The 15,005-nt window shown below is 33.1% G+C and overlaps 1 protein-coding gene across 1 annotated transcript in view; it reads right to left on the reverse strand.

Annotated features, from left to right (window-relative positions):
• Window positions 1–15,005, reverse strand: part of TRPM7 (transient receptor potential cation channel subfamily M member 7) — a 128,359-nt gene that overhangs the window by 25,849 nt on the left and 87,505 nt on the right. The window contains exons 21-24 of the mRNA XM_023499915.2: window positions 11,612–11,881; window positions 7,394–7,568; window positions 4,440–4,572; window positions 1,328–1,512 (exon numbers count right to left, since the gene is read on the reverse strand). Coding sequence (XP_023355683.2) covers window positions 1,328–1,512; window positions 4,440–4,572; window positions 7,394–7,568; window positions 11,612–11,881 — 763 coding nt within the window. The remainder of the gene's footprint in view (window positions 1–1,327; window positions 1,513–4,439; window positions 4,573–7,393; window positions 7,569–11,611; window positions 11,882–15,005) is intronic.

Raw genomic sequence — 15,005 nt, forward strand, 5'->3', positions numbered from 1 at the left:
ATTTTGGCCATAAGGACACAGCAGGAGTTAGGAAAACAAAAGTGTTTACTGGCCTAGTAGATTTCCCGCACTATTACACTATAGTATAAGGTGACAGTCAATTTTATGTGCTTCTATCAATTGCAAATACCCCTGAATCTCTTTAATCTCTATTGGACAGGATGACATCTCATTTCAACATTTTGTTTAAGACAACGATCACTAACTTGATTTTGACTAAAAATTTGATAAGTATATTCTTGTTTGATTTGGAATAGGTTTGGAAACCAATGCCTTTCATATACCAACATAACTACACCAAAAAACACTGACCACCTTTCTAATATTCCCCATATTTTGAGTCATTGTGTACTGTTTTGTCATAATTCTGTTTCCTTTCTCCTTATCCAAGTTCCTTGATGTACTCTTGGGGCCAAATGACTAACAAGAGCTTACTGAAAGTTTAAGAAGGCAGTATGGCTAAGTGGCTAAAGGATTGGACTCCAAGTTAGGAAGACTTGGATTCAAATCCCACCTCTATGATTTTGGACAAATCATCATTAAATGGCTAAGCCTCTGAGTCCTTGCATACAAAGTGAAGATTCTGTATATATTGTGTGAGAGAATTAGAGAGTGAGTGAGAGAGGGAGTGAAGAAAAGGGAACAGGGAGGGAGAAAAATACACACAAGTTATTAACTTGTTTACTTAGACTATCCAATTTATAATTAACGTGAAACAGAGAACTTAGCTAGATCTTGAGAAATAAAATCTAAATAAGTAGCAAGAAGAAAGGAGGACATTCAGGAAGTAGAGCTGGTTTGATCAAAGATATGGAAGCAGGAATGAATATATGTGAGATGGAAGGGGTGGACAGTATAAAGTGTTGAATCTGGTCTGATTAAGATGGAGAATTTAAGAATGGTATGAATGGTATGAAATAAAACTAGAGAGACAAGATAGGACAACAATACAGAAGATCTTTAAAGTGAAGCAGTGTAGTACACTTTAATGTACTTTGTAAGAGTACTTTTTTAAGTTCTTAAAAATGGGACATGATGAAAACATTTTCAGAAGGTTTGGTAGCAGTAAAGTCATTGTGTTAATAAGTTACACAAAAAGCAGGAATAAAATTTTCAATAATTACAACAATATGAAATTTGTTCAGTAATACTTATATTTCTTATGAGAAATGCTTATATTTACTTAGACTAACAGTCCAACAAAATTAGTAATTTAACAAATTATTTCCACTATCACAAATATAAAAAAATCACTACAAATTTTTTAAAACTGTAACATTAACATTATGAAATGAAAAGCTCTTGTTTTAAGAATCTTCCTTCTTACTTGGTCCATTTGAAGTTTTATCTTTTTTTCTTCTTTTACATATACAACAACACATGGAGGCCACATGGCTAAGGATGATAAGTGGTGGAGGCAGAACTGGCTTTTCATGATAAGCCATAATGAAATGATAACGCTGGTACTTCCATACAGTGTTTGAAATTGCTTTTACTTGCAAATATACATTGCTATGGGACACAAAAGAACAAAAGTCAATTTAATTTTTTTAAAATGTCAACACTAAGAAAAGTTCTATTATCTTAGAGCACTAAACTAAGGTTACAAATATCAAAGAAAATATATAGTAATACATATACTAATAAATGATATAATTTACAACTTATTTGGTGTTTAAAATTCTCATTTGCATTTTACAGAGATATTCTTCATTTATTTTAAAATTTAGCACAGTTCTTTTCCTTCAAAATAATTGAAAGATTTATATAAGGCACTGTATAAAGTGCCTGTATAAGGCATGACAGGTTTTTTATGTAAATTGAAAAGAAAGGCTCCTTAGCTAAAGGAGTTTAACATCTGCCTTGAAGACAGGCAGCTAGGTGGCAGAGTAGATAAGAGAATGATATGAGGATAAATTGATATGAGGATATGAGTTGATATGAGGATAAAATGACATAATATTTGTAAAGCACTTTGCAAACTTTAAAGCACTATATGAATGTTAGCTATTATTACTAATACTTGAACCAGATGGTACAGCACAAAAAGATATACATCTATTAATGTTAATCTATGATCAAGAAATTAATAGTCTAGCACCTCTAATATGACATTTCTGTTTCTGGCTTTATGGTCTATTTATTTAAACATAACAATAAAGCAAATAAAAAGAAATCAAAAAACATTTGACTGATATTTAGATTTGGGGCTAAAAGATTAAATAAAAATAATAAATTATTACTTTGCTGAATTTGACATCTTGGACTTCTAACCAGCTACTTGTGATTCCATGACAAATTTATGTTAAAAGGTTACAATATGTCAGAAAATTTAAGTCTTCTAATTTCTAGTAGAGATCTCTTACTACCTTGATCATGATGGTAACTGGAGGCAGTACAATCCACTGAAAAGAGCCCTGGGTTTCTGAGACAGAGGACCTCAGTTTAAATCCCCATTCTGTTGCCCACTTCCCATTTCACCTTGGCAAGTCACTTGGCCCCTCTAGGCTTCGGTTTCATCATCTATTAAATTAATGGACTCTACAGTTCTCTGAGCTCCACAACTATGATCAATCCCCCAATACTAGAAAACTGAAACACCCAACCTGGCCTCCCACAGAATAGGAGTCCATATAGAGCATTCTCTATGGGTGGTAAGAACTAGCAAACTCATTCACTAATGAGGATGATGTTTGAGTAATAAGACAAAAGTACATTATAGGGCAACTCTTGATCCATAATAGAACCTCCTATTATTATTATTATTCTTGTATATGAAATTTTGATGTACCAAAACAGAAAGAAACTTTGCAAGTGGGGTAAAATAACCTCAATGGGTAATCAGAAGTAGGAAAGAAGGATAGTCTAGAGATCGCTTACATGTTAACTTTCTAAGAATTTATATTTTTTTCCTCTGTAACAATTTAGACAATCTCATAAAAATAATTATTTAATATAGCTAGACTAGAAAAGGTTCTCTGAGACCTTCTATTCTAGTTTAGTACAGTGTTACTCTGCACTTAGCTGCTTTGAAACTCATTGAATTGTATTCAACAAATTTTATTGGGGAAAAAAAAATGCTTCAGCATGTGATGCTTAATCTGCATTAAATTAGCTAATTAAATCAGGGTTTAGTAGGGATGTGAAGTTGGCCAGTTGCATTGCCTAGCTATGGCCACTTTCTTGCAGTGACGATGGTGGGATGTAGGACTGTCAGGTTGGAGTCCATCATACTGAGGCTGTGCTCATAAGCAGGCAGGTTGTGGGGCAATTTCTGCAGAATGATATGGTTGCAGCATATAGTCTCCCAAAGCAGTAATATTGGAAGGGGCATGGAGTGACCAGTTTACTCAGGAGGTGAAGCAGCAGGAACACTGGCATGAGAAGCAGCAGTGGGAGCCCAGCTGGAGGACCCAGGACTCCTGGCAGTGCCAAAACCTGGACAGCAGCCATAGTGCTGGGATGGAGGCTATGGGACCATTGCTTCCACCTCCCCACCCAGATTCCATAGCCCTGCAGAGCTTGGATGGCATGGAGTGGAGGAAGACTATAAAGGTCAAGGTTCCTCTCAAAGTAAGTTGGGTCAAAACAGGAGAAGTCCAGTGGGGCTAGGCTGGTTTATTTCTCTTGCCTCTTCGGGTTCAAGAAGCGAGAATAGTATCCTATTGCCCTGAGGATGAAATGTAATCCCTATCCAGCACTCTGGCTGCAAACATATTTGCTAATTTTGCACAGAGAGCATTCATTCTACCTTCTAATTCTAAGCTTTTGAACAAGTTGTTCCTCTTTTCTGTCACTCTTTCTCTTGGAAGAGCTAGATTTGTTCCAGGCTATGTTCAGGTATACCTTCCTATGAAAGGCCTTTTCATATTTATCCACCTCCCCATTCTGTAGTTGTGAAAGCTCCCACACATAAAACCACTTGGCATTTCCTTATTTGTATAGATATATTGTATTTCTATTTCCAGTCTCCCAAAGAATATAAGCAAAGTCCCTAATGGCCAAGATTTATTTATTTTCTCTTTCTTTCATTTATCTATCTATACCAGTGTCTGGCACAGCTGTGGCTCTCAAAAGTAAGTGTTCTAATAAAATGCTCTTCTTTATTAATCCTCCCAATCCCCCTCCCACAGACTTCAAATCTTGTTACTTCTGAGGCCCTTGAGTTGCTTAACACTTTTATGTTCCCTTTTCTAATTAAATGGAGGATTCTTTGAAAAAAAAATTCAGATAATTTATAGGAACAAGTGGGAATGATTAATTTTAAAAGTACTTTAGAAATAGTGGAGTTATTGACATTTTAAAGAGCTTGAGAGTCACTAAATATACTGCTTGAACTTAAGCCTTCTGAGGAACTGTATAGCTCTATATACACACAGTACAAGTTATGTGTTTGATTTAAGAAAAATTAATTAGTCACTTTAAAATTAGGTACTCACTTGAAAAATGCAATAAGAAGATTAACCATAATTATATATTGTACAAAGAGGTAGACTGCTTGAAGAAATGGGGTCAACCATGTTCCAGGACCACAAAGACTTTTTACACTTCCATCTGAATTATTTGCACATACTGCAGAGTGAAAAAAAATTTTTTTTCTTACACATATATAATACTTAGCTGTTTGTAAAGATTTGTTGGAAAAAATTGTGGATTTCTCCCCCCTCCCCCCAAAGGCGCTAATATTTCATAAAGTCCTTCATTTTCTAGACTAACACAACAGTCTAAAAGGAATGGAAGATAAGTTTGCAAACTTAGTGTTCTTTCTCAGAGAGTTTATATATAACTCTCTCACATATGTTATGACTCATCATAACATATGGAGGAGCAATAGAGGTAGAGAGGAAGAGTACTTTTGTGGGTGTATGCATAAATGAGGACTTGAATCTACTGTATATATAATCTTCCTGGTGGATAATATGTCCTGGTCCTATTCTCCCATTTCAGGGCAGGGATGAATTTTCCCCAGAAAACAGGCTACATCCTGTGAATCAATCAATCAACAAACTTAATTAAGTGCCACTGAGCTAGGGAATATGAGAGACATCAAAGATACAAATACAAAGAATGAAACATTACTTGCTTACATTCTGATGGGGGCAGACATGGCATAAATAGAGACAACATAAATACAAAATGAACAAGTACGAATATACACAAAGTAGTTACATACAAGGTAATTTGGAGGGAAGGCACCAACATTTTGGGAGATCAGGAAAGGTTTCATTCAGAAGACAGTGCATGAACTATGTCCTAAGGGAAAAAGAGGAATCTATGAGGAAAAGATAAAGAGGGAATATAATCCAGGTATGGGGTTGTGGATGGCCAGTGCAAAGGCAGGAAATATAGTGTCATGAGTAAGGAAAAAGCCAGTTTGGCTGGATTATAGAGTAGAGAGGCTAGAATAATAGGGCCAGGTTTTGATGCTCTTAAAGAAAAGCTAAACTGAGGAGTTTATTTGATTGTAGAAGCAACAGGAAGTGGGTGGTGATGTGGTGAGATTAGGGAAATTATTTTGGTTGTAGAGTGTAGGACAAAGTAAAGCAGTGAGAAACTTGAGCAGGGAGACTGATATAATGGTCTAGGTGAGAGGTGGTAAGAATCTGAATTCAGATGGTAGGTATATGCAGAGAAAAATGTTGAATGTAAAATTTATAGTGGAGAAAGAAAGAATAAGATTTGGCAACTGAATGGATATGCAGGATGCATAAGAATGAGAAGTCTAGGATAATGGCAAGTTTTCAAACCTGTATAGTGAGAGAGAATGGTGGTGCCTTTGAGAGAAATACTGTTGTGTGTAAAAGTGGTAAGTCTGGAGGAAGACTGAATTCAGTTGTAGACATGTCTCTGAGATATCTAGTGTGAAATGTCCAGGAGGCAAATGGAGATATCAAGGCTGAAGTTTAGGGAAGGGATTAAAGCTGTATGTAAAAGGAATCCTTTGCATAAATTATTAATCCTTTGCATAGATTATTAAAACTATGGAAGCTGATGATGTCTAAGAGGATCTGTGTGGGAAACTACATGAGAAACTAGTAAGCAGAGATTTTGCACTTCATGGCAAGAAAAAGACAGGAAAAGCAAGCTATTGGCTTTGGTTCTTTGATGCCATAACATCAGTGAATATAGACCCAGGAGAAGATAGCTTCAATTCCTCCCAACAAGGCTGTATGGAAGAAAAAAGAAAAAAATCCCCTACATAAAATGGGACTAGATATTAGTCCCTAATACTTATTTAGTTCGATACAAATGCTCATGAGTGACTGCAAATAAATAGTGTGAGGTCTGATAAAATGATAATCCCCTTTACCCTATTATGTTCCTTTAGTCAATTAATCAACATTTATTAAGCATCTACATGGTGAGCACCATGGGGTAGGGATACCAAAAACAAAACAAAACAAAACAAAACAAAACAAAACAAAAAAAAAAAAAGTCTCCAGGCTCAATGAGTTTAAGATAGGAGACATGCTATCTCTATGCTATCACATGCTGATAGTGATAAATGAAAAATAAATAAAATGTGATATAAAACAACCAAGAATGTGGGAAGGCCACTGAGAAAGCAGTTTTAATTTAATACACTAAGGTAGGCTAGCATTATTGTTAACCTATGTTAGGTACAGAGCCAAGGTAGATAATCTGCATAGGAATACAATTAGTTAAACATTCTCCTGAATCAATATTCTCTCAAGAATAAAGATGGAAAGTCACACTGAGAAAAGAACCATAAAAGGGATCTGAGTATACCGAGGAAAAAATGATTTTATTTCAGCTTATTAAAAATTAGATTCAATAATACTGTAATCAAGCAACTCATATCATATATAATCTGATGTCACACTGTGGCATAGCAGTGAACTGGCTTCTTGAAATCTATGTTGATGGAACATAAGCTTCGAAAAGACTTTGAAAACCGACTTCTTTAAGTGCCAGAGCTTTTAAAGATAGAACATTTTGCTAGGGAATCTTTTTTTTTTTTAAAAAAAGTTGTATATGATACTTAAATCTGTTTAGTACAGAATCCAAATTTTGAAATTTGATCAATTTGTCTGAATGGTAGTGGAAGATAATGAAGCGGGCGAGGGCCTACTGGAGAATGTCTTGAATCAAAGTTGAGACCCAGAAACATTAGCATAATAACTATTTTTTTGGTTTAGCTTTTTTTTTGTTTGTTATGTTAGCTGCTATTATCAGTATGTTTCTGTCAGTGTCTCATTTCCTTTTTTGTTTTTTGCTTATTCCAATGTAGGTTAAGACTCAATGGCTAGTATGTTAGAATCATATGTTAGTTAAATATCTCTCGGAATTCTTTAAGAGTTCATGTTTAAAAGAATCATACTTTAAAATTAGATAGTATATAAATGAATTTTAAATAAACATAAAATCTTACCATCAATTTCATATGCATAAACTTCACCAAAAATCATCCAGTATGGATTAAAGACAACATCTTTAGCAAGCCTCCAAGATGGTGGTTCGTGAGGATAAAGTATTGCCTGTCTGGGAACACCAAAACTGAGCAGTACAAGTGCCATAATTACAACGATGTAAAACATGTTGGCCACCTGTTAAAAAACGGCAATAGTAAAAATAAATGAAAAACTGAAAATAACAACCTATGATTGCCTTTTATAAAAATGCTAAGAAAGTTTCTTTTCCCATCTATTATCATTCAACAAGACCATACTCTGCAGACAAAGGGAATAGAAACTGCAATTCATCAAGAAGATCAAACTGTTATGTTTTGAAAAAAGGCATGCACTTAAATCAGTATCTCCAAACAGAAATTTCCTTTTCACTTTTTCACTGACATAAAAGATAAAAGCAAAATAAGGGTTGAATGAGTCTGCCTTCTCACTGTCATCTGATAAAATTACACAATCGTCATTTGAAAAATGTCTTCAAGCAAGTTTTTAAATCTAATTGGAAATAAAATTTACCAAGGTAGGAAAAAATAAAGAGCTAAATTAAATAAATATGAAAGCACCAAATATGTTGAAAGGTACAGTTTTATATTAGGGCTGGACATGGAGCAGGTGGTGTTGAGAGAACATGAAACAGATCAGATGTTCCTGTATTCATTTCCTCTGGAGCTGATTTTATTATAAAAATGAAGGTTGGCTGCCAGGGCCTTTTTACTGTTCCTTATAAACAGTATTCCCTGTGCTGTCTCTGTGCTATTGCAAAGTCACATTTATTACTTCTGCTTGAAATTCCCTTTTTCACTGCTGTCTTTAAGAATCCCTTGTTTCTTTGAGAGTTCAGGTAAAAGATTTCAGGATAACTCTCTAATCTGTGATTACCAAAATTATCCTTTCCTTTTGGTAAGAGGCTATTTCACTTTTGTTCTTGTATCAGCAGTACCTAGAACACTAATGGATACATAGATGCTTAACCAATGTTTGCTGATGGATTCTTGAATACTAACTATTTTCTTGTACAATACATGTCCCCTGGGTGAATAAAAAAAGCCAACTTTTAATATTTGTTATAAAGTGTCTGTTGTATCACTTTGTTAAAGGATATCAATAAATTTTAAAAATAATTACGTCTTGTAGAATTCTAAATTTAGTGATGCATTATACTGACCATGATTTCTAAAATAAAACTTACCCTGTCTAATTAATACTGAAAATAGCAAAGAGTTAGGTTAATGGAAGAATTAACTTTGCCCCTGTAAAATATTTTTGAAAATACAGATCGACTCATGACTTAAAGAAAAAAAGGGGATGGGGGGGTGGGATGGAGGATTAGATTCTAGCCTAGTTAGTATTTGCCAAATTACGTTCATACATAAGGATCAGAAGCATTAAGAATAGCTACTTACTGAAAAATTTCAGAATGAGAATAGATGTAACTTTCACAAGAATACTTTTGGTACTACAGAGAGTCCTGGTCAAAAGCCCTCAAAAATCCACCCCCCCACCCCCGCTTCTTTTTTACACTACAGATTTGAAGTTCAAATCTGGCCTCAGACATTTACTAGCTGTGTGACTTATTTATCTCGTTTTCCCAACCATAAAATTAGAATAATCGCAGTACTTACCTTGCAGGATTGTGAGAATAAAATAAGATAATATATGTAAAATGCTTAGCACATCACTTAATAAAGAGCAGGTGCTATATAAATACTTCCCCCCCCCCTCCTTCTGCACATAATATTCAATATTCTACCTACTTTTCAGCATTTTAATGATTCTGGTCTCAACCTACTTTTCCAATGTGATTTTTCATTATTTTATGGCTTGTATTCTCATTGTTCCCTAAATGATCTATTCTCGATTCTAACTGTATAGACTTGCTTTCCTTTATAACCACCTTTTGGAACCTTCAAAGTTATAGCTTTATGGAAATGACTAAAACTAAAGCCATAAGCAGTTATTTAAGTTAATTCCAGTTATTTAAGTTCTTTGTTTCTTTAAAGAATATTTTATAATTTTCATTTATTCGGGTTGTGATTTTCCTAATGATTAACTCTTAGATTTGCATAAACTGTTGCATAAAGATGTTGCAAAAACAGATTGCATAAACTGTAGTAATTTTAAATAGAATGTTCTATCCTATATTATTTCCTCCTGTATCTTGTTATTGCTATAAAGAAATGCTATTGATTTTGTGGATTTACTGTATCCTCTTTTAAGATTATCTCTATTAATTTCTTTATTGATTACATAAGATTTTCTAAAGAAATTATCATATCATACACAAACTGGGATGGTGTCATTATTGACCAAATCAATGTACAAATTTAGGGCTATTTCAACCAACAACTAAATGGATGTTTTACAGAGATAAAGAAAATACTAAAACTCATTCAGACCAACAAAATCTAAAATGTCAGTGGAAATAAAAAAGGATGGGAGTAAAGAGGGATTACCATTACCAAACTTCAAATTATACAATAAAACTAATAATTAAAACTATTTGTAAGTATTAAAAAATAAGAAAGCAGATCAGTAGAAGAGAATAGACAAGGAATTCTACAATGCTGAATGATTTCGCTTCAAACTTGACAAACTGGCAAAGGTGAAAAGGATGGAAACAGTCAATGTTAGAGGTATTGGGTAATAAAGGGCACACTATTTAACATACTGTTGTTAGAACTATTTCCAATCTTCTGGAAATCAATGTAGAATAATGGTAAGAAAGTGACTAAATGTCCCTGCCCTTTAGGATGTGACCATCAGATATATACCATATAGAATCCTCAAAAGAAAATATTTATAGCAATCCACTCAAGTAAGCATAAACATCCTTTAAGTGCAATATTATCATACTTCCACTTTGCATGACACCATTTGATCTCTTGCAAAAAAGAAAGTACACTTAAGGCACAATACAATGGATATTGTATACTATATTGTATATATTTAACTTTTTAATTTTCTAATCTATTTTCTATTATTTATTATGGATTATATAATCTACAGATTATAATCTATTAAATAGCTAAGGGAACAAAGAAGATAAATTACAAATACACTAAATTTCTTGGTTTACTCACAGTAGGTTTATAGTAATATTAACATTTAATTTTTTCTAAATTTGACCAAAAAATCACCAGCCCGCTTGAAATTTTAAAATACTAAATTAAATCAATTAAAATTAAATCAACAAGCACATATAAAATGCTATTCTGTGTCATGGCTTAAATGCTGGGGATAGAACCATAAAAAATGAAAAATCACTGCCACCAAGGGACTTGTGTTCTACTGGTAAGAAAAAAATGAAAGCAAGTCTATATAAACTATAAACAAGGTAAATTTTTTGGGTGGAAGGCATTGTCAAGCTGATGACAGTCAAGAAGATCTTTGAACAGACAGGGGTTTCTGTGTAGATCCCTTAAAAATAAGTCTAAAAGAAACAGGATTTTATCAGATGGAGGTGAAGAAGGGACATATTTCGTGAATGTTAGGGGCAGGCAGGGGGATAAGGGTATTGTATGTGTGTGTGTGTGAATCATGTATAAAAAACAAGACAGCTAATGGTGATCTCCCCATACACTGTGAGAAGGGGAAAAATATATAATAGTAATATAATATATACTAATATGTAATATAGTAATATAATAATGTTGGAAAGATAAATTAGGGAAGGTAAGTTGTAAAAGACTTTAAAAGCCAAACAGAAGCCAGAGGCAAAACGTAGTCTAAACTCAACCATTCTAAATAACTTCAAATAACTTCCATTTGTGCTAATAAAATAATCTTTTTTTTTTTTTTTAACATGAATCAAATAAACATTATGAAACTGATATATGTAACCTGGTTAAGACAGATAGGTTGTTCTTCAGTTGTTTTCAGTCATGCCTGACCCTTTATGACCCCCATCTGGGATTTTTTGGCAAAGAAACTGAAATTGATTTGCCATTTCTTTTTTCAGCTCATTTTATAGATGAAGAAACTGAGGCAAACAGGGTTCAGCCCAGGGTCACACTACTAATAAGTGTCTGAGAACAGATTTGAACTCAAGAAGGGGAATGTTCCTGACTTAAGGCCCTATGCTCCATCCACTGTGCCATCTGACTTACTAAGGCAGATTGTTTTTATGAAGAAAAATCTTAATGCACACATGCACATTACTGATATTTAATTTTATGTAAACTTACCATTTTGCCAATCATCATTACATAAGGTCCTGCCTGCTGATTTACAGCTAAAAAATCCAACAACCGAACATACCAAAAAATAATATTAAGACAGTAAATCAGTCTTCCAGCAACAAATATTTTATCATTTCCAAATTTCCATCTTGCTCCAAATCTTAGTCCAAATCCAATGAAAAAAGTCACAATGGCAATTGTATCACTGATGTTGAAGTAGTCACTGAACCATACTTTAATTTTCTGGCTTATTTTCCCAGCTTCAGACATAAAAATCTGTATTAAAAAAAAAAAATTAAACCTTAGATTTTTCTCCCCTCCACAGGCTTATCCCATTTATTGAAATAATCCAATGTAAATATTATGTAAAATATATCAATATTGCTAAGCAAATTATATCATAAATATATAGTATTTCACATTGCATATTATATTATTAATACTGCTAAGCAAAAGTCATTGTTCTATATAATAGAAGGACAAAGACAAAAACAGTGCAACTCTTAGTGAGATTTCATTCTACTGGAGGGTTGGGGGGAACAAAACAAATGCAAAAATAAGCCAACAATTTCAAGAGGGAAAGTGAACTAAAAATTGGGGAGAATCCAAAAATGCCTTATGTAGATGGTACCCTACATTATGACTTGAAAGAAGAAATTATGGATTCTCAACTCTGCAACAAATGTGTGCAAAGGCACGGATAAGATAAGAAGTGAATATGAATAAAAGGTATAAGATCAGTTTGACTAGAATAGAAGTAACATAAAGTAGGACTGCAAAGAAAGGTGAGAGAGGCTTTAAATAGCACACTTAAGAGTTTATATATTATCCTAGAGGCAACTATTTTAGCACTTTGATTGAAGGAAATAATGTGATCAGATCTGTTTTAGAAATGTAATTATGGTTAACCATGTGGAGAAAAGGAAACCTAATAAGGAGGCTACTGGGGTAAAATCAATATGGTTTGACAACTGATTAGACAGGGGGGTCACACAGAAAAAAGTAAGAGTCCAGGAACAACCACATTAAAAATACTCCAAATCACGAATAATTAGAAAAATGCAAATTAAAGCAACTCTGAGGTTCCATATCACATTTATCAGACTTAGCAAGGTTGACAAAAAGGGAAAAAATGACAAAAGTTGGAAGGGCTGCAGGAAAAGAGGCATATTAATACACCAAAGATGGAGTTGTGAATTAGATCTGTCAATGGAGAACAATTTGGAATTATGCTCAAAAGGTTACCAAACGTGTACACCTTATGAATCAGTGATACCAATACCAGGATTATATGCTCAAGAGATCAAAGAATGAGGAGAAAAACCTCCTAAGTACAAAAACATTTTTGCGGCTTTTTTGTCAGGTCAAGAACTAGAAATTTAGTGGGTGTTTATCAATTACATAATAGTACTGTGATAAGAAATTACAAAAGGTATAATTTCAGAGAAATGTGGTAAGACTTGTACAAACTGAAGTAAAGAAAGCCAAACCTGAATATATATTTACATTGATTTATATTGATATTAGCAACAGTGACTTTAGTTGCCAAATACAATTTGGATTACTCCTAACATCCTTTCCCTTTATTTCTATGCATGTATTGCTAGATGGGGCTAAACAAAGTTCAATCACTAAACTGTGGTGAGTTGGTCCACTACAAAGTATTATATAGTCAAACTAGGCCCTCACTCTAGCAAGACAATAAATAATTTTATGTATTCTATTCATCATAGAATACTTTAACTTCTTCAAAAGAGTACTGGGTATATCATGGCAATTTCATCAAGGAATGAATGCAAAAATTGCTATTCAGGACTTAACACTTGCCAAAAAGAAAGAAGAAAGCAAAAATGATGGGAAGCTTGAGATAAAAATCATATTTTGTAATGAATGGTAACTTGAGGAAAGATGATTTAATGCTATTTTTTATTTTGGTATTCTGATTTTCCATCTTCTTTTGGGTTTCTCAATTTCATTAGACTTAGAATCAAATTTTAGTTATGATGATCCATTCATATTTTTAAAAATTTGTTTCCATTTAATTTTTGGCTTATTTTGATTTTCTAATAGTTGAATTGTATAATTGGTTCATAAACGTTCTTTTGCTATTTTCTTAATGCATGTTCATAATTTTAATGCATAATTTTTCCTGAGGATTGCTTATTTTAGTTCAGAAACTGTAGTATATAGTTTCATTACTATTCTTGTGATTCAGTTATTCTTTTTATAAATTGTTCTTTGTTTTACTCAAATGTAAAGATATCATTATCTCAATTTAGTTCTATATTTTTTGTGTTTCTTGTATTACTATTTTGTTCCACTTTATGTTGTAAGGATGTTTACTATTTGCTTTATTTAGAATTTCTTTGTGTCTTTGTGTCATTTTTCTTTGTGTGTTTTCATAAAGGCACCATATGTTGCTGGAAAAACGTGTATTCTTTAATGATTTCATTTAAAAGATGTCCTATGTTTAAAGTTTTCCAATGTTCTGCTGACTTCTAGAAATCAGTTTTTGTTTCTCTTTCTGCTTGATGTACAAAACTCAGAAATAGGAACATTACAGTTTACAATCAACTTTTCTCTTATATGTTCAGATGTAATGCCAAGTGATGAATATAAATTTAATACTATGCTTATTTCCCATAGGTTAATTCCCATAGGTCATTATATAATTTTCTTAATGCTGAATTTAACACAAATACCATGACAACTCTTACTTTTTTTACATTCATGTAATAATCGTTTATTCCTGCTTCTATTTTAGTTTTACAAATTTCTTTAATTTTTTTAAACATTTCTTCTAGTAGATAACAAATAGCTGACTGCTGTTTTCTTATCTGTCACTGTCTTTCATTTTTTAGAGTTGTCTAATTCATTCACATTTAAAAGACAAGACTATTAGGTCTGTTTCCATTTAACTTTTTTATTGCCTCTTTTGTTCAGAAAATAGGTTTCAATTGAGAAAAGGAATAAATATTGTAGCATGAACTGAAATTTTATAAGGCAAAATAGCTCAGGAAGGAGGAAAAACTCTTGAGAATGAAATCTGAAGGCAAATATATGAAGTTGCAACAAAGAAAAAGGGAAGTCGTCTAAAGCAATCACTCTGGGTGGATATACAGGGAACTCATTAACTTAGATGACTTTAACAGCCAATAAACATTTATTAAGCACCTATCATGTAATAGGCATTATGCTAAGTCTGGAGACACAAATATGAAAAAACAAAGACAGTCTCTGCTCTCAAGTAGCATGCTTAAATGGAGTTTAAAGCTCCACACTCAAATCAGAGGTGCAACAAATAGTGATGAGGTGAAGTACAGCAAAGCTAATCTGGAAGGATGAAGTTTTCCCAATATAATGAGCTTTTGGGACCTGATAAGAGAAAAAGAAATCGGAG

Source organism: Sarcophilus harrisii, chromosome 2 (genome assembly GCF_902635505.1).
Source record: "Sarcophilus harrisii chromosome 2, mSarHar1.11, whole genome shotgun sequence".
NCBI lineage: Eukaryota > Metazoa > Chordata > Mammalia > Dasyuromorphia > Dasyuridae > Sarcophilus > Sarcophilus harrisii.